The sequence below is a fragment of the Clarias gariepinus genome, chromosome 9 (genome assembly GCF_024256425.1).
Source record: "Clarias gariepinus isolate MV-2021 ecotype Netherlands chromosome 9, CGAR_prim_01v2, whole genome shotgun sequence".
Classification (NCBI taxonomy): domain Eukaryota; kingdom Metazoa; phylum Chordata; class Actinopteri; order Siluriformes; family Clariidae; genus Clarias; species Clarias gariepinus.
This window is the reverse complement of record NC_071108.1, coordinates 35,956,620-35,980,000: the sequence shown is the minus strand read 5'-3', so window position 1 is coordinate 35,980,000 and position 23,381 is coordinate 35,956,620. Positions and strand designations below refer to the sequence as shown.

The following is a 23,381-nucleotide window of genomic DNA, read 5'->3' as shown; positions in this document are numbered from 1 at the left end:
TAAAACTGATCATCGGGACACTCTTACTTGGTCCATGAACAAGAACAAGGCTCTGACAGAGACTCATGTAAGAGGACGAGGGAGCTGTTAAAGTACTTTACTGTTAAAGTACACACACACACACACATACTGTACATGTCTCCTGCCAGGACCGAATGACGTACCACATTATGTGTCCCTTCGGAAAACTCCTATCCCTCACTGTCATGGAAATCCGCGTCAAATGGGCTAGGCTCCAATCCCGATCCGGGAACATCTTTACTCTCGCTGCTAAACTTGCCCTCAAGCGTAACCAAAGTTTCGCTGGAAGATTACATGTTGTCAGATTGATACTCGGGGTTGTTTTCTGTTGTTTTAGCGTCCATGTGTTGTGGTGGTGGTTAGCGCACTGCTATAGAACACTTGGACTCGTTCTAAGGAGGTGCACAGAGTTTTTCTTGTGAAAGCGTCTCTCTCCTCATGGGAGTGTGTGCATATTTGAGCTGTGTGCTGACGCAAGAAATGACTCTCACTTGGTTTAACTAGGGCTTGCGCGCGCGCTCACACACACACACACACACACACACATATGCAAGGTAGCAGATGCTGAGAACATTTCCATATGGTGAATCAGATTTACTGACCAAACCCACCTGTGTTCTACAAATAACACACACACACACACCAAAAGAAATGGCCTCCTTTTCACAGCTTATTAATGAATGACCTAATTAGAAACAGCACTAATAGTGGCCTGGCTTTTAAAACATCTCGTTTCTCTGGTGCTGACGCAGGTGGAGGAGGAAAACGGAAAGGGAGGAGTAAGAAATGGAGGGAGATCCTCCGCTTCCCCCACATCAGCCAGTGTGTGGAGCTGAGCAGAACCATCGGTACGGTAACACCCTGAACCCTCAGCAACATTACTCTCTTTCCCATTACAGTCTTTACCTTCTACTGTTTCTTTACGTTCAGGATCGTTACACTCTTTATCTTCAGTACCATTAAATTCTTTCCCTTTAGTACCATTACACTCTTTATCTTCAGTATCTTTTGTTTTGGATTTTTTCCCCGATTTTCTCCCTAATTTAGTCGTGGCCAATTCCTCCACGTCACTAGGGGGCTCCACATTAAGGCTACTACTACCACTCAGTCCGGAGGGTCGAAGACTATCACATGTTTCCTCCGAACTGTGTGATGCCAGCCGACCGCATCTTTTCGAACTGCTCGCTCACGCACCGTTGGGGGCGGAGTAACACACTCGGAGGAAAGCGCTAGCTGCTAGCCGCTCCTTCCGCGTGCGCGAGCTTACAGACGCCCCTGATTGGCTGTAGAGCCGTGATTAATGTGGGAGCGCAAAATACCTCTCATCCCTCCCCCCTGAGAGAGCTCGGCCAATCAGCTCTCTCTAGACCTCCGGCTGCGGGAGTTTACATGCTTACTTGTTACATGCTTTACCTTCGGTGTGTGTGTGTGTGTGTGTTTTAGAGCGGGATTACTCAAGCCTGTGTGAGAAGCAGCCCATAGGAAGACTGCTGTTTCGCCTCTACTGTGAGACCAGACCAGAGCTGCTGAGATGCATTCATCTGCTGGATGCCATGGTATACACACACACACACACACACACACACACATATAAATGCTTACAACCCCCCCTCCAAATTCCTTGAAAAAGAGCAATTTCCATGTTTATTACACATGAGTTTATATTCGAACTGAAACACACAAAGTCCTTACAAGGTGCCTTGTCAGTTCCTGTCTGTTATTTCCTGTAGTTACGAAAGAGGTGGTCTTTCCTCCTCTTATTGAGATTCCACTTTAAGGAAAAATAAGCTCTCAGATCCCGGGCAAAGCGAGGTTCGTCGCACTGGGAGCTGACGACCTTTAGCTCTGAACTCGGGCTGAACCTTGGGGACTTCACTTGGGCAATAAACTACAGTCTAAATTAAAACTTTAGCCTGAAGGTTGATTCTCCAATAAAAGTGCTTCAGGTTTAGCCTTCATTTCTGTCTAACAAACAAACTCTTTGGGTTCACTTCAAGTTCAGGGCAAGAGCTCTCCATCGGCTGCCTACATTAACCCTTTCCTGCCTAAATCCTCCAAAATCCGCTCAATAAGCGAAGTGGCTGCAGAAATCTGGGAAGGTTCCACTGGGAACCTTTGGAGAGCCTTTTCTGCCTACAGGGGGTTGGTTTGATAAATCATTAACATGGTTCAGTTGATTATACATTAGATTCCATATTTTTTTGGTAAGAAAGCATACATTTTTATTAACACTCATATTTTACACTTCTAATATTAATTAATAATAACTTTTTAAATGGAAGTTATTGTTTGGATTTTTACTGGTTGTAGAAGGTCAAACATTGCAATGCGGTTGTTGTTGTTTATTTTTGTGAGATTTTGTGTATTATTGCGAACGGTCTTACACATCAGATTGACCAGGCCGCCAGCGGCTAGAAACAACCATGTAGTTCTTTTTTTTTTTTACATTTTTCACTCAAATAAGGGTCGAAGAATGTAGTTTTTAAAGATTACATATTTTGTTGACTAAATCTGGCTTGTTTGAGGTTTTGTTGTGTGTTAATTAAGCCAGCTAGGTTTAAAAACCACCGTTCTAACTGTCAGCGTGTTAACTAGCTCCATAACATGAGCTAGTATTAAACCACCTTAGCTCTCTCGGTCATGTTACACCAAGAGGTATCACAGCTGTAGCTAAATATTAAATAGCTTAACACCAGGACTTGGACGGGATCCTCAGGAGTCCACCACTGCCTCGTCACCGGATATTTCCCAGACTCTCCCTTCCTCCCACAGTTGTTGTCCCACATGACTATCTCAGGGGGAGTCCTAAACACTCATACACAGGCGGCCATGTGGTCAGGATGAAAGAGGACATTGTCCGTTCTGTCGGAAACCCACACACTCGTTACCCCACTCAAGTCTCAGAGACCCCCCTGAAACCTCAGTCTAGACCTGAAGAACAAACACAAACCAAGCTAATGTGTCTGGATTTAAAAAGCAAATAGACAGACATAGTCAACTCGTGAGCTAACAGCTAGCTATATTTAGCATTGTTTATTTAGAACTGAATATCACAACCCGGTAAAAATATTGGTAGTATTTATAGATAAATTATTATTATTATTATTATTATTATTATTAATAATAATAAATTTTTTTGCTATGACTCCATAAGCAATGACTTGAATACGTCATTAATATTAAGGTTTAATAATAATAATAGATAATAATTTATCAATATTATTATCAATATTAAAGATCAGCAGTTAATGCTAAGTATGATACGTCATACAGTCTTTTTTTTTTTAATAAATTTTAATGCCACTTTTTAAAGATGAAAGTTGACGTTTTCTGCACTTCTGACTCTTTTTTATTGTCTCTCTTACCTTCCATTGTTGTCACACGATTCTTCATGAGCGTGTGTCCATTCTTTATATCATTGTGTCCTATGTTGTACAATAGGATATTTATACTGGATCCAATTATAATTAAATGATGCTTATGTTTTATTTTCTTTTTGTGAATTTCACATAACTCAGACCCTTCTGACACAATTTAAATCTCTAAACAATGTTCAAAGCTTTAGTTAGAAACCTAATGCTAACCGTAATGATAGTGTTTATTTTAATTGTGTTTCAGACCCACTTTATGTTTTTCATGATTTATTTTTTTTTTTGCCACATTTGAGGTAAAAGTTAAAGTTCTCAGTACTTCTGACTCATTTCTATTGTCTCTGGGACTTTCTGTTGTTCTACGACACCACCGCAGTGAACAAGTGATCGAAATCTCAAATTATTTCCACCCAGTTCTTCCTATTCTTGTGCCCTATTTTGTAAAATAGCAGTAAAATTCTGCATTTATCTTCACACTGGGTCTAAAACTAATTAAATTCCGCTTATGTTTGACTTTCTTTATGAGAATTTCATGTAAACCAGACCCGACTGTTTATTTCCAGCTTCGAATATTTCACTTATGACACAATTTTGATTTCTTAATATTCTCCAGATCTGAGGTTAGAAACCTAATGCTAACTGTAATTACTGTGTTTATTTTAATTGTTTTTCTGCCCCACTTTATATTTTCATGACTTATTGCCACATCTGCGGTAAAACTCATTTTTAATCATCATTCTGCCATTCCATTGTTTTAAAAAGCTTTATCTGCAAGCGCAAGGCTAACGTAGCTAACCGTTAATGGAAACCATGTGGTATGAAGACCTACTTTTTTGTAATTCACCAAAAACTGGTGTAAATTATGTTTTCTTAACATTTTTTTCTGTCGTCTACATCGTCATTATATGCTTTGTTCAACAAAAGTATCTTATCTCGCTATATATAAGCCAGTATTATTAGCTAGTTTGTGCTCAGATTCATGTTTTTCCCCCCAGTTGCTGAGCAACAGAGTTCTTACAGCTTTATCCTGTTAAATTTGGAGGTTAAAATGCAAATTGTTGCTATTCGATTTTCAGCTGAAATGTTTCTTTAAGGCAACGGAAAGTGCGTTAGCTTAGGTTTAGCTTCTGTTTAGCTTCTGTTTAGCATGGGTTGTCTTAGCTTCCAGACCCTTTAATGTTTCTGTTTTGTTTTTTCATTGTAGTTACATAAATGGCTAGCAGTTTCTCATGTTAGCAGGCTAATCGCGTGAACGCTTTTACACCAATGCTAATATGTAGCGTTTAGCATTTGGAGATTTAATTGTCCAGTTTTGCGGTTCTTAAAGAGTTTTCTTCCCCTACTGTAGAAAAGATAAGAATGTGTGTATGCATGTGAGGCATGCATGCGTGTGTGTGTGTGTTTGTGTGTGTGTGTGTGTGTGTGGTCACCATAAGGAATGAGCCAGGGGGGATTTCTGAGGCCCCTTTCTGACGTCAGAGACAGGCATGATGGATCTTAACGCCGACAGTGCTGGGTGTCTTGTCTGTCTATCTGTGTGTGTGTGTGTGTGTGTGTGTGTGTGTGTAAGGAATACACAGTTCAGAAGGGTAATTTCTTGTATGATTTATAGACATTGATAGCGATTGTTGAGGTCAGTTTAAAGTGTGTGTGTACAAATCGAAGTAGATGGTGTGTCCTCAATTTGGCAGAGATAGATTAGACCAGTGCTCTTTCTCACACACACACACACACACACACACACACGTGCAGACATACCCGCCGTTTACAGCTCCATCAAGATGGAGATTCACTCGCTAACATCCTGTGTGTGTGTATACATGCTATGTGGTGAACTTGTGCCAAATGAAACGCAGGTCTTCCTGTATGTGTGTGTCGCTGCTTTTTGCTGAAATAAAAGTTATAGCATGATAATATTTTTATTAGTGTTTTTTTTATCAGAGTTTAGTTCATTATAATCTTTTTGTGGCACTGTTATTGGGTCGCATTCTCTGCGTTGTTGAGAAAACGTCTGAAAGATATAGAGGCAGGGCGATCACTACACACTTTCCCACCAAGGCTAGTGTCGGCCCACAGCTGGATCTACTTGCGGACCTTGTAAGCACCAGTTTACATCACTGTATATGTTTCTAGTTTCAACAGCAAGCGTGTCTTTGCGTATTGACGTCCGTACACGACTGAAGTTGCGCATTCGTGTCTTGCTGGTCATGATAATCCCGCCCCTGCCCCCTCCCCCTGATATACAAAGCTCTTGGTCGTAGACCAGCGAAGAACTGGCGCCGCTGTGGAACCAGTTCCCCCGCACTGTCGAAACCCAGAACCCATCCTGGAAGTGCCTTTGTGTAAAGGCCGCAGTTAACACCTACTGAGAACAATGGCGCGGGGCAGGTAAAAAGCTCCAGACAACAAATGGGGCGGGGCCAATACATTTCAACAGCATGAGCTTGAGATCTGTGGGGCGGGGCCAGGAGGATGGCTGTAGAGATTTGACTGACCATGGCTTTAGGGGGCTGCTGACACTATGTGGGCGGAGCTTAAATAATTAAATGTGTAAATAGAGCCCCCTAGTGGCCCATGCATGAGCAGTTGTATAGGCTACTACACACTTACTAGAGGGACGCGTCGAGAGAATCGTACGAACAATAACGCTGAAAGCTGATTGGTCGATGCGTAGCATGATATTTAAATAATGAACAAAAAAATGCCAGGTTACACAGTTATTAAACAGTTATATATAGTTTAAAAGCATGATTGCTTTGACAAGTGCGGCATAAGTGTGGCATTAGGAATGTGTGTGTGTGTGTGTGTGTGTGTGTGTGTGTGTGTGTGTGTGTGTGTGTGTGTGTGAGAGAGAGACAAACAGACAGAGTTGCGGCGTTCTTTCCTTTCGAATCCCCCTGCCCTTTTTTTAGTCGAGTGTATAGTGGAGTGTGAAGCAGAATGGAAAACATTCCAGCTCTTCCCTCTCTCTCTCTCACTCACACACACACACACACACACACACACACACATGCGCGCTCCCGCTATGTAATGACGTGCATTGTGTGTGTGACGCTGCCGCCCCGTGCTGTGGCTCTCCAGGCCTCCGCAGAATCTTGCCGTGTTGACGGCCTGGTTACCTAGCAACCAGAGGTCACACACCACAGGCTTCATGAAGCATATGCTTGTGTGTGTGTGTGTGTGTATGTGTGTGTATATATGTGTGTATGTGTGTGTGTGCATGTGTGGTGAGTGTATGTTGTTATGCAACACATTGAGTCTTCACATGGAAAGAAGAGTGTAGGTATGTGTGTGTGTGTGTGTGTGTGTGTGTGTGTGTGTGTGTATGGCAGGTGGTCCGGTGAAGGGTGTTGCGTAACGGGATCTGTTGAGTGTGAGTGATCGTGTTAAGGAGAGTGTCATCTCTCTTTCTCTCTCTTTTACACACACACACACACACACACACACACACACTGTATAATCATAGCTGCTTCTTCTTCATTAAAGCAACACGTGTTACTTACTCACTAACACACTCCAGGTAAGCGCTCTTTCTCATATCTTGGATGATTGGCTGATATCGCTAAGCCCCGCCCTAATTATAATATTTATTATTTTTATTATAATGAGGATTAAGAGTAATGTCAGTGCTAGTACTGAATGATGATTTAGTATTCTGTCCACATAAAGGCTGTGTTTTAAACCCTACTCCCTGAACCCTACTCCCTATACCCTATTTCTTATGTTTCTCCTCCCCACACCATACTCTCTCCACCCTACACCAGCACTCTACTCCCTAAACCCTACTCCCTACTCCCTACACATAGGCAAGGCAGGGTGAGGCAAGTTTTATTTGTAGAGCACAACATTAACATAACCACAGTTGATCCAAAGTGCTTTACGATAAAAAGACTAGGTCCCTAAACCTAGCGTACGTTCTACAACCTTTTCCCTACTCCCTACACCCTACATATACACCCTACTCCATAAACAGTACTCCTTACACCTTAACCCTACTCACTACACCCGACCTCTACACCTTACTCCCTATTCCCTAAACCTGCTCCCTGCTCCTCCCTCCTCCCCTAACCCTAGACCCTATAACCTAGTGGGGCGTATACAGTAGCCCTGAAACTCAACAGCAATAGCGAGAGTGTGAAACTCATTAACAGAAAGGGTCAGGTCCTCATTCACAACCACATTCTCGTTTCTCGTTTGGAAACAGAAGACTCAAGCCAATCAGTAACGAGCATAAGGCCCCGCCCCTTTCTGTTATGAGTCAGTGTCTTGCACCGTGGGGTCTCTGTAGGTTTGGGATTAACAGGAACTTCCTCATACAGATACTTCAGTGAAATTGTTCTCAGTGATGATGATGGTGGTGATGATATTGAGGATGATCATCATAATGATGATGGTGATGATGATGGTGTTATTGAGGATGATCATCATGATGATGGTTATGTTGAGGATGATCATGATGATGATGATGGTGATATTGAGGATGATCATCATGATGATGGTGATGATGGTGATATTGAGGATGATCATGATGATGATGATGGTGATATTGAGGATGATCATCATGATGATGATGGTGATGTTGAGGATGATCATCATGATGATGATGGTGGTGATGATGGTGATGATGATGGTGACATTGAGGATGATCGTCATGATGATGAAGGTGATGTTGAGGATGATCATCATGATGATGATGGTGGTGATGATGGTGATGATGATGGTGATATTGAGGATGATCATCATAATGATGATGGTGACATTGAGGATGATCATCATGATCATGGTAATGATGATGATGATGATGATGGTGATATTGAGGATGATCATTATGATGATGGTGATGGTGATGGTGATATTGAGGATGATCATCATGATGATGTTAATAGCTGTGATAATGATAAAGGTTGATGAGGATAAAGTGGATAAAGAAGATGGGAAAGGATCATCAAAGTGATGATGAAGAATGAATGTCATGATGATGATGAAGGTGGTGATAAGGACGATGGTGATAAGGACGATGATGATGATGATGATAAAGGTGATAATGACTGGTAATGCTGATCATCACCATGGTAACGCTGTGGTCTTGTGCCCCTTAGGAGGACTACGAGGTGACTCCGGACGAGAAGAGGAAGAGCCGAGGAGACCAGATCATCAAGAAGTTCCTCACCAAGCAGGTGTGTGTGTGTGTGTGTGTTTATTATTCAGTGAATAAGATGCTGTTTTAAACTTGTGCTAAATGTGTTAGGTAAATTGTGTGTGTGTGTGTGTGTGTGTGTGTGTGTGTGTGTGTGTGTGTTGCAGTCCCCGGAGTGTGTGGATGTGGTGGAGGGTCTTGCGGAACGCTGCAGAGAGAACCTCGAGCTGAGTCCCTGCAAAGAGATCTTCAGCGACTGCCGCAAGTATGTCCACACACACACACACACACACACACGCACACACACACACAGAGATCTCCTCCTACAGAACATGTGCTCAGGGTTCTCCTGTGTTCTCCCGTGTTCTCCTGTGTGTTTAGGGCTCTGCATGAGTACCTGAGTGGAGCTCCGTTCTCTGATTATCAGAACTGCATGTACTTCGATCGCTTCCTACAGTGGAAAATGCTGGAAAGGTCTGAAGCTGGAGTTTATCCTCCTCTCTCTCTTTATCTTTTTATCTCTCTCTCTTCATCTCTCTCTCTCTCTCTCTCTTACACAAACACACACACACATACACACACACCCTCTCATTACCACTCTGTCTCACTCTTTCACTCACTTGCCAGTGAGCTTTATCCCTCTCTCTCTCACACACACTCACACACTCCCTCTTTGTCTCTCTCTCTGTCTCTCTCTCCCTCTCCCTCTTTCTTTCTTCTGTCCATCCAGTCTTCATTTCTTTTTTCGTTCTTTTTATTTATTCGTTTAAATCTCTAGATTTTTTACTTTTTTTAGTATGTAAGCTGTCTATAATGTTTGTGTATAATGTGTGTGTGTGTGTGTGTGTGTGTGATTGCAGGCAGTCCGTTACTAAAGACACGTTTCGGCAGTACAGAGTGTTGGGGAAGGGAGGCTTTGGAGAGGTGAGGAGCTGTATGTGTGTGTGTGTGTGTGTGTGTGTGTGTGTGTACAGGTGTGTGCATGTTGTCTGTGTTATTGATAGTGTGTTATTTTAGTGTGTGTGTTTATGTGTGTGTGTATACAGGTGTGTGTTACTGATTGTGTGTTATTTCTGTGTGTGTGTGTGTGTGTGTGTGTGTGTGTGTGTGCGCAGGTGTGTGCGTGTCAGGTGAGGGCCACAGGGAAGATGTACGCCTGTAAGAAGTTGGAGAAGAAGAGGATAAAGAAGAGGAAGGGCGAGTCCATGGCGCTGAACGAGAAGCAGATCCTGGAGAAGGTGAACAGCAGATTTGTGGTACGTTCCCTCCTCTCTCTCTCTCTCTCTCTCTCTCTCTCTCTCGGTGTGTCTCGGGTCCTAACCTCCGGCGCCGCCCCGCAGGTGAGTCTGGCGTACGCCTACGAAACCAAAGACGCTCTGTGTCTGGTGCTGACCATCATGAACGGCGGAGACCTGAAGTTCCACATCTACAACATGGGGACGCCGGGCTTCGAGAAGGATCGCGTGCAGTTCTACGCTGCCGAGATCTGCTGCGGCCTCGAGCACCTGCACCGAGAGTCCATCGTCTACAGGTGACACACACACACACACACACACACACACACACAAAAGCCAGTGAAAATCATCAGAAAGTAATAATTCCATTCTGCTGTAGACACTTGTTTTTCATTTGTGTGTGTGTGTGTGTGTGTGTGTGTTTCTCTTGTCAGGGATTTAAAACCTGAGAACATTCTCTTAGATGATAACGGTAAGTAATGACGTGACTATCACAGATACAGGTGTGTGTGTCACACACAGAGTGTTTAATAATGATCTGTGTGTGTGTGTGTGTGTGTGTGTGTGTGTAGGCCACATCCGGATCTCAGACCTGGGGCTGGCCATCAAAGTGCCTGATGGTGAGGCGATAAGGGGCCGAGTCGGCACTGTGGGCTACATGGGTACGTCATCCTCTAACCTTTAATCACTCACTTCATTCTGCATTCTTGCTGTTAACACACACACACACACACACACACACATGTCCCATATTTCCCTCATGTATTACAATTTATTCAAACAGAATCAGGACCGAATCTGATTAATGAGATTCTGAATAAAATAATTTAGGATCAGATTCAGTGTTTAACAAACAAAACAACTTAAATTTGGCTGGAAAATAAACTGAATCGTTGATAAAAAAAAAAAAAAAAAGAATCAGAATCAATATTTGGCGTAAAAGAATTTTAGTGTTATGAGTCTTTTGGCTGCTCATATCGCGGAGTCGCCACAGCGGACCATCCGTTCTGCTCACAACTTGGCACAACTTTCTGCCGTAACCTCAACATTTTTATCCTGGCTTGGAACTGGCACTGGATCCAGTGGGTTTTGGGCGTTGGTTGGGAATCGAACCGCCAACAATGCCCTCATTTGGCTTAAAAGCGTTTAAATCAAAATTTGGCCAGAAAGGATCAACATCTGGACAAAAGAATCAGAATCAATATAGAGTCAAAGTGATTCAGAATCAACAGTGAGTGAAAACAACTCAGAATTAGTATTTGGCTCAAATGAGTCAACATCTGGAAAAGAGTCGGAAATGACTCAGAACTTAATCGAAATGTTTCATTATAGAATCACTATAAAGCATTGTTTTTCAATTATATTAGAACAAGCCCTCCCCAACACACACCCACACACACACATGTACATCACATGACTGTGTGCCGATGGATCCGCAGCTCCGGAGGTGATTAATAACGAGCGCTACACCATGAGCCCTGATTGGTGGGGTCTGGGCTGTCTGATCTACGAGATGACGGCGGGCCGCTCGCCTTTCCGCGCCCGCAAAGAGCGAGTGAAGAGGGAGGAGGTGGAGAAACGAGTGCAGGAGGAGGAGGAGGAGTACAGCGACAAGTTTACAGAAGACACCAAAGCCATCTGCAGGATGGTGAGGACATACACCTATAACACACACACACACACACACACACACACATATAACATGTATCACATATAACCTGAGTGGTGTGTCACAACTGATTTTATGTGTGTGTGTGTGCAGCTCTTAGCCAAAGACCCTAAGCAGAGGCTAGGCTGTAAGGCAGAGGGCGCAGTGGAGGTCAAAGCTCATCCCTTCTTCAAGAACATCAACTTTAAGAGACTGGAGGCTGGAATTCTGGAGCCCTCTTTCGTGCCTGACGTGAGTCATGTGTCTCAACCACGTGCAATCGCCAATGATTCATTCCTCCGCAGGTGTCACATGTTCGGGGGTCTCTTATCTGTAATGTTCAAACATGTTCAAGTGTCGAGTTCCTAATGATCACATGTGAACTCTGAATCGGATTCCTCCTGACTCTTGATTCTGATTCTCCTCAGACACACATTCTGACTCAGAGTTTGATTAAAGTTCTGATCCTGACTCTTCTCAGAGAATGCTGAGTCTGATTTTAGCTCTTCTTGGTTCATGTCTGATTCAGAGCCTGATTTCTATTTCCTAAAGTCTGATTCTGAACTGCCTTTGCCAAATTCTGATTACGTGTCCGATTCACTGTCAACTCTGCTGATCCTGAGTCTGATTTTGACTCAACTTCATTCATTTCTGACTCCGAGTCTGATTCCTCGACCAAATTCTTGCTGATTCCACGCCTGAGTCAGATTCTGTTTACATTTAAATAAATGTTGACTCTGAGCCTGATTGGTGTTGCATAAGTATTGACTCTAGTATTGACGTATTGCATAAGTATTGACTCTAATTCTGACTCAGAGCCTGACTCTGATTCTCACCTCCTGAATTCTGACTTTTGGAAACAAATTCAACAGTCCAACTTCTGATTGAGAGTCTGATTCAGATTCTCCTCATTGCAAGTCAAAATCTTTTTTCCCCTGACTCCCTGTCTGAATTTAAATCCTGATTGGCCAGATTCTGACTCTGATTCTGACTCTGATTCTGACTCTGATTCACCTTCACTAGAGTCTGGTCTTTTTTCTGCATTTTATTGGACTTACTATATTCCACATGCTTTATTGTATTAAATTAGGTAATAAATATTTTTCTTAATCTTTTATTTAAGATTTATTTCTCTCTCTCTCTCTCTCTCTCTCTCTCTCCAGCCGAGAGCAGTGTACTGTAAGGACGTGTTGGACATCGAGCAGTTTTCCACTGTTAAAGGAGTCAATCTGGACCAAACCGATAACGATTTCTACTCTAAGTTCGCCACTGGCAGCGTCTCTATACCCTGGCAGAATGAGGTGTGTGTGAGAGAGATGTGTGTGTGTGTGTGTGTGTGTGTCTTTTGTATAACACTCCTTAACAATAACTTGTACTCTATTTTAAATAACCCATTTTTTTTTTTTGGAAACGTTTTCCTCATCTTAAGTCCCGCCTCCTTCACTCTGATTGGCTAGTAGCGTTTACTCGCAAGTGGAAGACACTCGAGAAGTCGTTCACATCACCATAGCAACCGCAGCAACACAATGGAGAAGTGTTGGAGACGTCTCCGGCAGCAGGGTCATGAAGAGATCGTTCTCCGGCTTCTCCTCTAGTGCACGAGAAAAAACAAGCAATACACTAGGATCTGATAGATAGATAGATAGATAGATAGATAGATTACAATTTTAGCCATTTATTTTTTATTCTATGTATTTTTTCACATTTAATAATACATTATAATATTTTTAATTTTTTAGTATATTATGCCCATTTAAATAATTCATATGTTTGTGTATACAGTGTACTGTATATTTTAATGAATGTACAGTATATTATATAAATACTACTTTTTCTGTTGCAATTTAAATATTTATTAAGTAAATATTTAATTTTATTACATTTGATTTTTTTTAATTATTTTTATGCATATCTCCTGTTTTTTGACTGCAGTTTCAGAAGTTGTTCATTTGGAACTGATATTGTAGTTACACTCTACATAACTCTCCCATGAGCTTTGTCACTGTTAACACACCTTGGCTAACACACCTTGGCTAACACACGCCCGTGTTCATTGTGTCTGGATGCAGATGATCGAGACGGAGTGTTTTAGTGACCTTAACGTGTTCGGGCCTCAGGGGACGCGATCCCCGGACCTGGACTGGGCTCAGCCGCCCGAGGCTCCGCGCCGCAGCCTGCTGGACCGCCTCTTCAGGAGGAATGTGAGGATCTCCTCCTCCTCCTCACACACAGAGGAACCGGCTCAAGAACACAACAGCTAACTACAGACCAGGTTCTACACTCGCATGTTAACAGATCTTCATATTAACTCTGTGTATTCAGTTATGACTTCATCACCATCCGTGTCGTCTGCTCATCTTCCTCTCCGTTCTTCTCCCCAGCAGCGTCTAGAGGCGACCGTCCCTCGCAGCCGAGTCTCGTCTTCCAGCGTCAACTCTGCGTTGACTCCGTGTCTAACTCCGCCCCCTAGTGGACAGATGCCTACGGGACAACAAGGAACCAGAATGAGGGATGTACTGTATAGATAGAGAAAGTTGACAAAGACTCACAGAAATGAGGACATTTTGGTCCTTGAATTTGCCAGCGCGTTCCCGCTGGAGGGCAAGACACAAAGCGACTCAGCTTTGGAGACTATAAAGACGTTTCTCTTTTTTTTTTTTTTGTCTTTGTTTTTTTTTAACAAGAAAAGGAGAACTTTTAGCCCTCACCTCATGCTCCCTCAGGATTGCTGGACCAGAATAAAAAACAAAAAAAAAACAACGGAAACAAAAAGAGCCACTGACAATGACGGAACATTAAACTCTTTATTAATTCAATTCAATTTAATTCAGGGGATTTTACCGAGGCCTCCACAGGGAAGGGGACGAGGGGATGACGTGGGCTTTTCCCCTTCGCTTGAGGAGGGAAAAGCTAACGGAGTGGACTGAAGGGACTCTACACACACTCGACACACACAGGCCTTCAATCATCCACACTCTCTCTTCCTCTCTCGTTCTTTCCTTTTCCTCCATCAGTCCATATCCTACGACATGACGCGACACACACCTCCGAACCTCCACACTGCCTTGCGTTTTTACACTCAGGCCAAAGATACGACACATACTTAAAAATTCGGTTGCTGTCATTTTTGTTTGAGCTTCGGCTTAACATAGCGCAGCGCGGGCATGCTAGTCGCTATCTTTCACTCATTCACGTGTGTCTATCTATAAAAGGGACGCTTTATCAAACAAAAAATAAATAACTTGAAACAGACACTTTCTATCAGTTTAACATTAGCTCTGATTATTTTACCAATCCTTAGACCTTTGACCATGTTAGTCACCCTGATTAGCATTAGCAGTTTAAACTTTTAAAATACTGCTAGGTTAATGTGTGTTAGCTAGATAGAAGTCATGGTTAATAATATTTTACAATTTAACTATTTACAAGCTCAGAATCCTTTCAGATATCATAGCTAGTGCATGCTAGGTAACAGGTTAGCATTACTGTAGAAGATGATAAAACAAATCTTGTCAGGTTAGCTGACTTTAGCTGAGTGCTGACAGGGATGATGATGAACCTTCATTAATATGGCGGTAAAAATCCACTCAGAACTCCTGTCAAGTTAGCTTGTGTTAGCCAGCTTGGATCTGTGAAGATTGTGAATATTACCCTCATGACTCATAGCAAAGGTTTGGTAGCTAGCCCATGTTAGCAGTGAAGATTACCGATTACAGCGCATTTAAACTAGCTATCATTGATAATAAAGATAATAAACCTTTACAGAAAAATCCAGTCAGGTTAGTATTTAGCATGTTTTTCAGATAAAGCGTCCCTTTAAAACCAAACACATTTGGCAGCTTTATAAGTTTGAGGACGGACTTTGACTTTTGAATGCTAACACTCATTTCCTGCGAGAGACATAAAGGAAATTAGCCAAACACAAAAGTGGTGGCGGTCTTTTCAAACCAGCAGATGCACAGATTGACAGCACAACAGCCAATCAGGGAGCTTCACTTCACTTCATCCATCTCATCTTATATTACCACTCTGTAAACGTTTAAGAATCACATTTATAGCTCTGTGGTGGTGGATTAGCCACCTGTGGCTAATCAGTCGTCCTCTTTCTCTCTTAGCTGCCTAGTGTTAATACAGCTAGCTAACCAGCCATGTTTTCATCTAGCCGTTGTTCGCTAGTAGGCGTCAGCGATTCAACGTTATGTTAGTCCTGGTTGCCCTGAAACCATTGCTAGATAATAAATAATATAGTGGTCGCCCTTTCAAATGTTTTTGTAGTAATCAGCTGCATTGCACAATCAGCGTGACGATTTTTAGCAAAGCTTGTGCCGGCATTTGAACAGTCACGTAAGCTAGCTAGCTACATCTTTAAAAATAAAAAAGTCCTTTCACATTTTTTATGTCATGATACATTTCGAAACATTACGTCAAGACAAATAGTCCCACTGTGCCTCATTGCTTTTGGCTAACATTTTCTTCTCATTTCCATTTTCACATTCTAAATAAATAAATATCGTATCTCAACGTAAACGTCTATACATGAAGCGTTTACAGGAAAGAGCCTCTAAGACAATTGCAATACTGATTTTTAATTAAGCTTTTGCAATTTAGTTTGTGGGTTCACATTATAAAAAATTAAATTATTTGTTTTCCAAATTTGCTAAAAATTCCTAAAAAAACGAAAACTAAATTATATTAATAAACAGTGGTTATGTTTGTACATTAAATTTCTTAAAGCTAGTTAACGTTAATGGTGCAGTCACATGACCTTGCAGTTTCAAAAAGCATTTACCGTGTTCTTTATCCCCACTCACTTCTCTTTGCACCCCGCTGGTCCCAATGACCTGCTTCTTTGGTGGGAAAGCGCATGGCGTTGTTTTGCATTAAATCGTCCCAAATTGATCCTGCAGCTGCTTTAAAAGGACATTTCAAACTTTGGATTGTTTTTCAAGACGCACTGTATCGTAACGCAACGTACCGTACTGTCTGGAAAGTGGTAACACAAATCTGGTCACCTCGTCTTACTCCCTGGAGACGCCTCCCAGTCATATTCATCTCTGCTCCTCTCATCTCCAGAACGTTGCCAAACGTCATGTTAACGAACACGGCGTTAATGAACGCAGCTCTCCTTCCAGTCTCGAACCCGAGACACTCACACTGTACTGTTTACACTCAGTAAAGCAGGTTCACCTTAAACCAGCATACCTCAACACACCACTTCGGTCATCTACTTTCCACAGCATTACAGATTTACACCACTCCCTTCATGTCGCTGAGACGCTCCGAGAAGGATCTCGGGTTTAGACTGAATGTCACCCGTACGAAGCGTTCGAGTGCTTTCTAACTTTATTATTAACGCAGAAAGAAACGATAAAGGGTTCAACGTCGTTTGCTGTGTATTAAAGATCCGGTCATTCGCTATGATCACGGTCGCGGCATGGGTTTCGGGAACGTTATTTCGAGAACTTTGCCAAATGTACAGTTAAAGCACGAGTTTATTACTTTTAGTGAATCAGATTATATTTTAAAGGACAGAACAATTTCAAAATAGTGTGCCTGAAAAGAAACTGTGCCATGTTTGTTCTCGATAAACATGTCTAGGTATGTCAAAGTAGGCATGTGCTGATAACTGGTTGTCTTTGTAATGATTATTAGAATATCCCAGCTAATCCCAGCCAGATTAACCATCTTTCACAATGCTAACCTAGCTAGCTAGCTAAATAGCTAGCTAAAGTTCTATTGGTAACATTAACTTAATAATTTTTTGGCAAGTCCACCATTTTCGTGCATTAACGGCAAGCACGTAAATGTTATGCTAAATATAATGCGAATTAGTCACAGAATAATTAATGTTGGCACATGCCTGCTGAGGAGTTGTGTATTATTTAGTGCGATAAACCTAGATGTTTATAATAAACGTTAACAGGAAACCGTTGTGATTTCAGTAAAACGCTTCAGGTCCAGTTTTTTCCGAATCATTCGTATACAGATATTCCGTTATAATAAGTGTATAGGGACAGAGAGCCAGTTGTTTTTTCGGATAAGCTAAATATTTCCATTTCTTATACATGACATGAAAATTTCTTGAGTTGACCCCCGGTCCATGTGCGGAGGCGAAGGTGTACATGAGTGGCCGGTGCAAGCGCGAGTGTACAGGATCGTGTCACGTAGCTGTTAGCAGTGGTGAGAATCTATGTCGTGCCACAATCAGGGTTACGTCGTGTGATGGTAGAATTTTTAGTGTTTTTTTTTTTTTTTTTATGAATTTAAAAATCCTATGTCTCTTCCAAGAGGCGGCTCTGGGGTTTACTGAGGAATTCCGAAACACTTTGGAGTCGTTGCTATTTTGTTGCCGTTATTGCCTTGTGTCGTGTAGCCCTGCTAGCGTGTAGTGATGGAGCTTCGTGATTCACTGCAGTGATTTGATTCTTTTGAACAACTCATTTAAGTGAATCAAACTCAAGCATTACGATTTTAATCGTTGACATTATCATGTCGCTTAGAAGCCTTATCTAGAAAAATAGACTTGCATTCATTTTTAAGAAGTCTTGTAAGAACAAAAACACAGGAATGCTAGCAGCTAAGAAACCGCTACTAAGATCATAAACAAATACTTTTGACAGGTAACAACCTTTTAAGTTTACGCTGACTGATGTTAAATAACTAGCGAGTAACAATCACCACAAGCTAGTGGTTTTCTTAGTTAGCTAATTTGACTAGCTGAAACCTTTACCTCGGAAATGTTAAAAAACATACAGGCAAACCAACGTCCAGATTGGGCTAATCTCAAATGGACCTGATGAGGATGTAAGATCAAAGCACATTTATCTTGATCTAATTTCAAATTCTATCATTATAAAGAAACAGCTAAGAAATGGATAATACAGACAGATAATTGTTAGCAAGCCAGCTCCTTTAAGGTGAAAAATAAGCTAGCTTACTTTTCTAAGCAAAGCCTCCTATTATATAGCTAGCTAAATTTTAGCTAACGTTTAGCTAACGTTCAAATTCTTCTCAAATTAATAAAGAGCTGCTGTTATTTTACAGACACGTCCTGAATTCGCTCAGTAAGAGGGTCAACATCGATGGAGCTGAAGTCAAACGTGATTAGTTTGCTTAATGTTCAAACTAACTTGGCTGGCTAGTTAACATCAGGCAAGCTAGCATTATCCTTTTTGATTTAGATTACTTGAATTGATCCACTGAAACGAGTTGTTTCAAAAGAGCAAATACTTTTTCATAAATTTGCGAGCGACCCTGTTACTCTTAGCCAGAAGGAAGACTTTAGCATGCGTAGACGCAGTACCGTACATGGTGATTGGTTGAGACTGATTAGGCTGTCCGTTAAGTGTTGCTGTATTTCCGTAGAGTGTTTCCACCCTGAGCGTTACGGCGTACTGATGATTTATTAACCGTTCGTGGCATTTCATAGCGAGGGCCTGATGCTGATTTTTATTCGCTAATATTGTCATTCCCCCCTGTCTTATCCGAAGCATGAACTTCTATTTCGATGCATTAGCGTTACACATGTTCACTTGATGTATTATAATATGAATAATGTATTTTTTTTTCCATTTGCGATGTGACAAATGATTTGTTGTGTGACTGGGCATGTGTCGATAATCGTGTTAAACAGTGAACGACGTTGGTTGTAATCTCATGTTAGCAAACATGACTAGCAAGCTACACACACATCCTAAATTACCCTAGCTATGTTGTTCATAATAGCGACTAGCTAGATGGCTAACACTGAAGTTTAACGTGCGTAAGTTTTGAGCGTAATGAAACTGATTATCTGATTATCAGCACATGCCTAGAGGTGAGATAGCTAATATGCTGCATTAAAGGGACATTGCCTTCTTTTTAAACAATGACCAAACTATTAAAAAAAAAAAAGGAACCGGAACTGGGATTTTCTTTACCCGTCGTCCCTCAACAACACGAGGAGGAGAGTCACGGTTCTCGTTTAACATTTCTCATTACGAGAGTCGAATCCAAACGAAGTGCCTCCTTTTTAGCCGTGCAGTCCGGGTAGTGCCCACGTCAAGGTTTGCACTTTGTGTGTCACTTCTGTCCATTGTCTGTGTGCGTGACACACACTTACAAAAACACACACACACATATACATACGCACATGTGATTCGAAGAAAGAGGAGTCATTCTACGCTGATTGCATGTGAAGCCGAACCTGTCAAAGTCCTTCTGAATAAAACCTGTGCTGGCCTGAACACCACTCTCTGTTTTATTCTGTCGATCTCATTTGATTTATTTGGTTTTCTTCTACATCATCAGTTACTACAAGACATAATTAATCACTCAATGTGTATGTAGGATGATATAACACCTCGCACTATCTCTGACTGCACATTATCATAGTGTATATTCTAGGTTTTGCTTCTGCACTGTTTAAGACATAAGCAACCAAATCTAACAGAAACTAAAATATCAGTCATTTTTAAATGATAAATTATGTACGTTTTGTCATATGGAAGCTTTACTTAGTGTGTCACCATCATATCTGAGTTAAATGTTGATCCTCCTGATGGTTCTGTTATTTTTTCAACCTTAACGTTTATATGCTAGCTAGTAAGTGATTAGCATCAGTGCTTAGCGCTTGTGTTCAACGTTGTACAACGTTTGAGAACATTACAGCTCAGCAAACTGGAAATATAAATATTAAGCAAAAGCTAGCTACATATAGCTAAGTGTAATTGTAGAGACATTTGTTTAACACATCAAAAGTAAATGTTGCTGTTTATAATGCTTTTATGTAATTTCTTCAGGCGCTACGTCTGTGTAAAAGGCTAAATCAGAGCTACCATGCTAGCCGGAACAACTAATAAGATTACTTATAAGCTAGCATAAACTCAGTATTTGTGTTTCCTTGTTGCCTAGCGACAGTGTTCTCACATACTGATGTTTTGACCATTTAAGCAGCAAGTTTTCTTTCACAAGTGCCAACCGAACATAGCTTTAATTAGCATTAGCATTACCACACAGGATGTTATGACGAATATTAAGCGTCGTTTTTCGAGAGAAAAAAGCATTACCGAATAGCTTTTCCAAAATAGCAGCTTTATGGACAAGCTGAGACACACTCGTTTATTTCCCCCCGCTTTGCGCAGAAGGTCTGGGATATAAATCATGTCTTGGGGCTGGAGGGACGCTAGGCTAAGGGTTAAGGTTGATTCACCCATGAGGCCATGTTCATTTCTCTCTCTGATGCTCTTGAACGTGTCAGATGTGTGTTATGTGTGTGTGTGTTATGTGTGTTACGTGTGTGTGGACATTCCAAGTCGCTAAGCTAATATTTTCCCAATGAGTGTGATAGGCACAGAGAGCAAGGCTGCAGCTCAAGTTGCGCAAAAGCACGCTGGCGTTGACTCAAGTCATTTTGTAGGCCGTATACCAAGCATTAGCGTTCGAGAGGAACGACAATAAAAACTCTAATAAAGAACGAAGACTGGTAAATAGCTAGCTAGCTATCACCCTGTTTACTACACATCTGATTAATGGTTTGTACAAAAGGAAGGCAAAACGCCTTTGACCTCCCATTAAAGGTAATGGGCGGCATCGCTAACAGCTCCTGTGTTCTAGGGCTTTCGTAAAAAGCCCGAGGTTATGGTAAGGTCACTCAACACACCACTTCTGGCGCTTGGTAAATGGCTTGGGGGTAGCGGTAGCAAAGGCTTCTGGGTAAATAATGCCAGTGTTTATGCTTAAAGGTCAGGTTACTTAATGTACACAGAGAAAGAAGATCATTAGTCCACTGTGGACGTGTCTCAAAGCACACTGATGGGTCACTACATCGGTGTTATCAGTCCACAATGAGCGTGGCCCAAACCATACAGCTTGTAAACACTATTATTAAGTCATTATGGATGTGTCTCAAACCACACACACTGTTTACTATGTAGCCCACATAAACACCACCATGGACATGTCCCTAACAGCACATGCTCTGTCCATCATGTAGTCCACATTAACATTACTGTAGAGGTGTCCCAAACAACACACACACACTGTCCAATGTGATGTGTAGTTCAAATAAACACCACTGTGAATGTATACCAAACCGCACACACTGTCCAGTATATAGACCACATAAACACTGCTGTGGACGTGTCTCAAACCAAACACCATGACAAGTTTAAACACTATATGGGCTACCGAAACACTATCAACAAGCCCCTGTTTACATGTCAAAAGCTACATGTCAATGCCACTGTGGATATGTCCCAAACCACACTCTCTGTCCAATATCTAGCCTGCATAATCACCACAGTGGACATGACCCAGTCCACACACACTGTCCACTATATAGGCCAAATAAACACCATAGTAAAGCCACTATGCATTTGTGCCAAACCGCACACACATCATGTTCATTACATAAACCACTAAACACCATCAGCAGTTTTGCATAGACATGTTCCAAACCCATAAACACCACAGATGATGTCACAAACACAAGTGTTGTGCAAGTTGTACGTTTGTGGATTATTTCATTGTTGAGCAAATACTGTGTCCTCAGGCGATTGAAAATATTAACAAACTTCACACCTGAATGTTTCACAAAGGAAAAGAGAGTGCGTTTTTATTTTAAGAGTAAATAAAACCTCAAAATGAACAAATGAACTCTCCTGATGTCCAAAATATACAGTGATCGATATAGTCACCTCTCTTTCCAGTAACTACCCTGAGACTTCCATAAATTGATTCTGTTAGTTTCTTGCTCTATTGATGAGCAACTGCAGCCTCTCAAGGTGACGTGTCTTCCTTTTACTGAAAATCTAATATTTAAAGCCCACGATTTTTTAATAATGCAGGTGATAAAGGTGGTCAGGGGATTATTCTGTCATTTTTGAGGGCTTACCTGGCAGCCACCCAAGGGATGCATGTAATGGAGCGTTGTTTTGCATATAACCTACACCCTTCTTCAGTGGTGCAGACTTCATCTTGTATCCCTTTTAGTTATTTTAAATCCAGGGGGGCCAGGGGTAGCTTGGTGGATAAGGCATTGGACTACGGTTCGAAAAATCCCAGGTTCAAACCCCACAACCACCAAGTTGCCACTCTTGGGCCCTTGAGCAAGGCCCCTAACCCTCAACTGCTCAGATGTGTAATGAGATAAAAATGTCTAAAAAAAAGTCGCTCTGGATAATAGCGTCTGCCAAATGCCTAAATGTAGATCCATCTTCAACCCAAAAACTCCGACTAGTTGTACTAGTACCCCTTCTCTATTTTACTACAGTCTGACTCAAAGTGGTTCATTAGTGATCCAGTCACAGCCCCAACCATCTGGTCATTAAGAGTCACTTTCAAATGATCTGTCTTCAGATGTTTCTTCATGTTAACTTGTATATATAACTCATATAACGGTTTTGTGTTGTCCAGTGCTGGTTGGCTGCAGTTCTGGAATATGGAGTCACTGGAGGATAACAGGTTCCCGGTAGCTTCACGTTTCATTCTTCTCAAGCCTTTGGCAGTTATTTTGTGACTTCACTTTTCCACACAAACCTGTTGACTATTTCCCATAAAATGTAAGATTGTCCAGTCATCTTGACTTAATAGCTGATCTTTTCCAACATTCTTGCAGCCCTCTGTAAGTTGAACATCTGTGTCATTGGACCTTCCAACAGGACAATGACCCCAAGCATACTTCAGAGCCCACCAAGGCTCGGTTTCAGATGAAGTCCTGCGGGGTTCTGTTGTGGCCATCACACTCGCCTGACTTGAATCCAATAGAAAATAATTGATGGTACTAAAAAAATAAAAAATTGCAGCACACAAACACAAGAATCTAACTGAACTAGAGGCCGTTGGCCATGAGGAACGGGTCAAGATCCCTCAGAAACGCTGCCAGGTTTCTGAGGTCATAATAGCTAAAGGGGACTCTACTGAGTACTAAAGATGTTTCCTATGAAGGGGTTAAATAACAGTAAATCATTAAAAGGCGCAATTTACGTTCA

General features: G+C 41.7%; 1 protein-coding gene across 2 annotated transcripts in view; it reads left to right on the top strand.

Annotated features, from left to right (window-relative positions):
* The window catches only part of grk5l (G protein-coupled receptor kinase 5 like), a 41,664-nt gene extending 25,582 nt beyond the window's left edge, over window positions 1-16,082 (top strand). The window contains exons 2-16 of one of the 2 annotated variants that reach the window (XM_053503453.1): window positions 774-869; window positions 1,465-1,577; window positions 8,492-8,569; window positions 8,697-8,794; window positions 8,911-9,003; window positions 9,390-9,453; window positions 9,645-9,785; window positions 9,870-10,060; window positions 10,199-10,236; window positions 10,337-10,426; window positions 11,204-11,412; window positions 11,527-11,664; window positions 12,576-12,713; window positions 13,482-13,684; window positions 13,797-16,082. In XM_053503453.1, the coding sequence (XP_053359428.1) occupies window positions 774-869; window positions 1,465-1,577; window positions 8,492-8,569; window positions 8,697-8,794; window positions 8,911-9,003; window positions 9,390-9,453; window positions 9,645-9,785; window positions 9,870-10,060; window positions 10,199-10,236; window positions 10,337-10,426; window positions 11,204-11,412; window positions 11,527-11,664; window positions 12,576-12,713; window positions 13,482-13,673 (1,679 nt within the window). In that variant the 3' untranslated portion in view covers window positions 13,674-13,684; window positions 13,797-16,082. Of the gene's footprint in view, window positions 1-773; window positions 870-1,464; window positions 1,578-8,491; window positions 8,570-8,696; window positions 8,795-8,910; window positions 9,004-9,389; window positions 9,454-9,644; window positions 9,786-9,869; window positions 10,061-10,198; window positions 10,237-10,336; window positions 10,427-11,203; window positions 11,413-11,526; window positions 11,665-12,575; window positions 12,714-13,481; window positions 13,685-13,793 lie in introns of both variants that reach the window. The other variant, XM_053503452.1, reaches the window with a different exon arrangement.
* The last annotated feature ends 7,299 nt before the right edge of the window (window positions 16,083-23,381 follow it).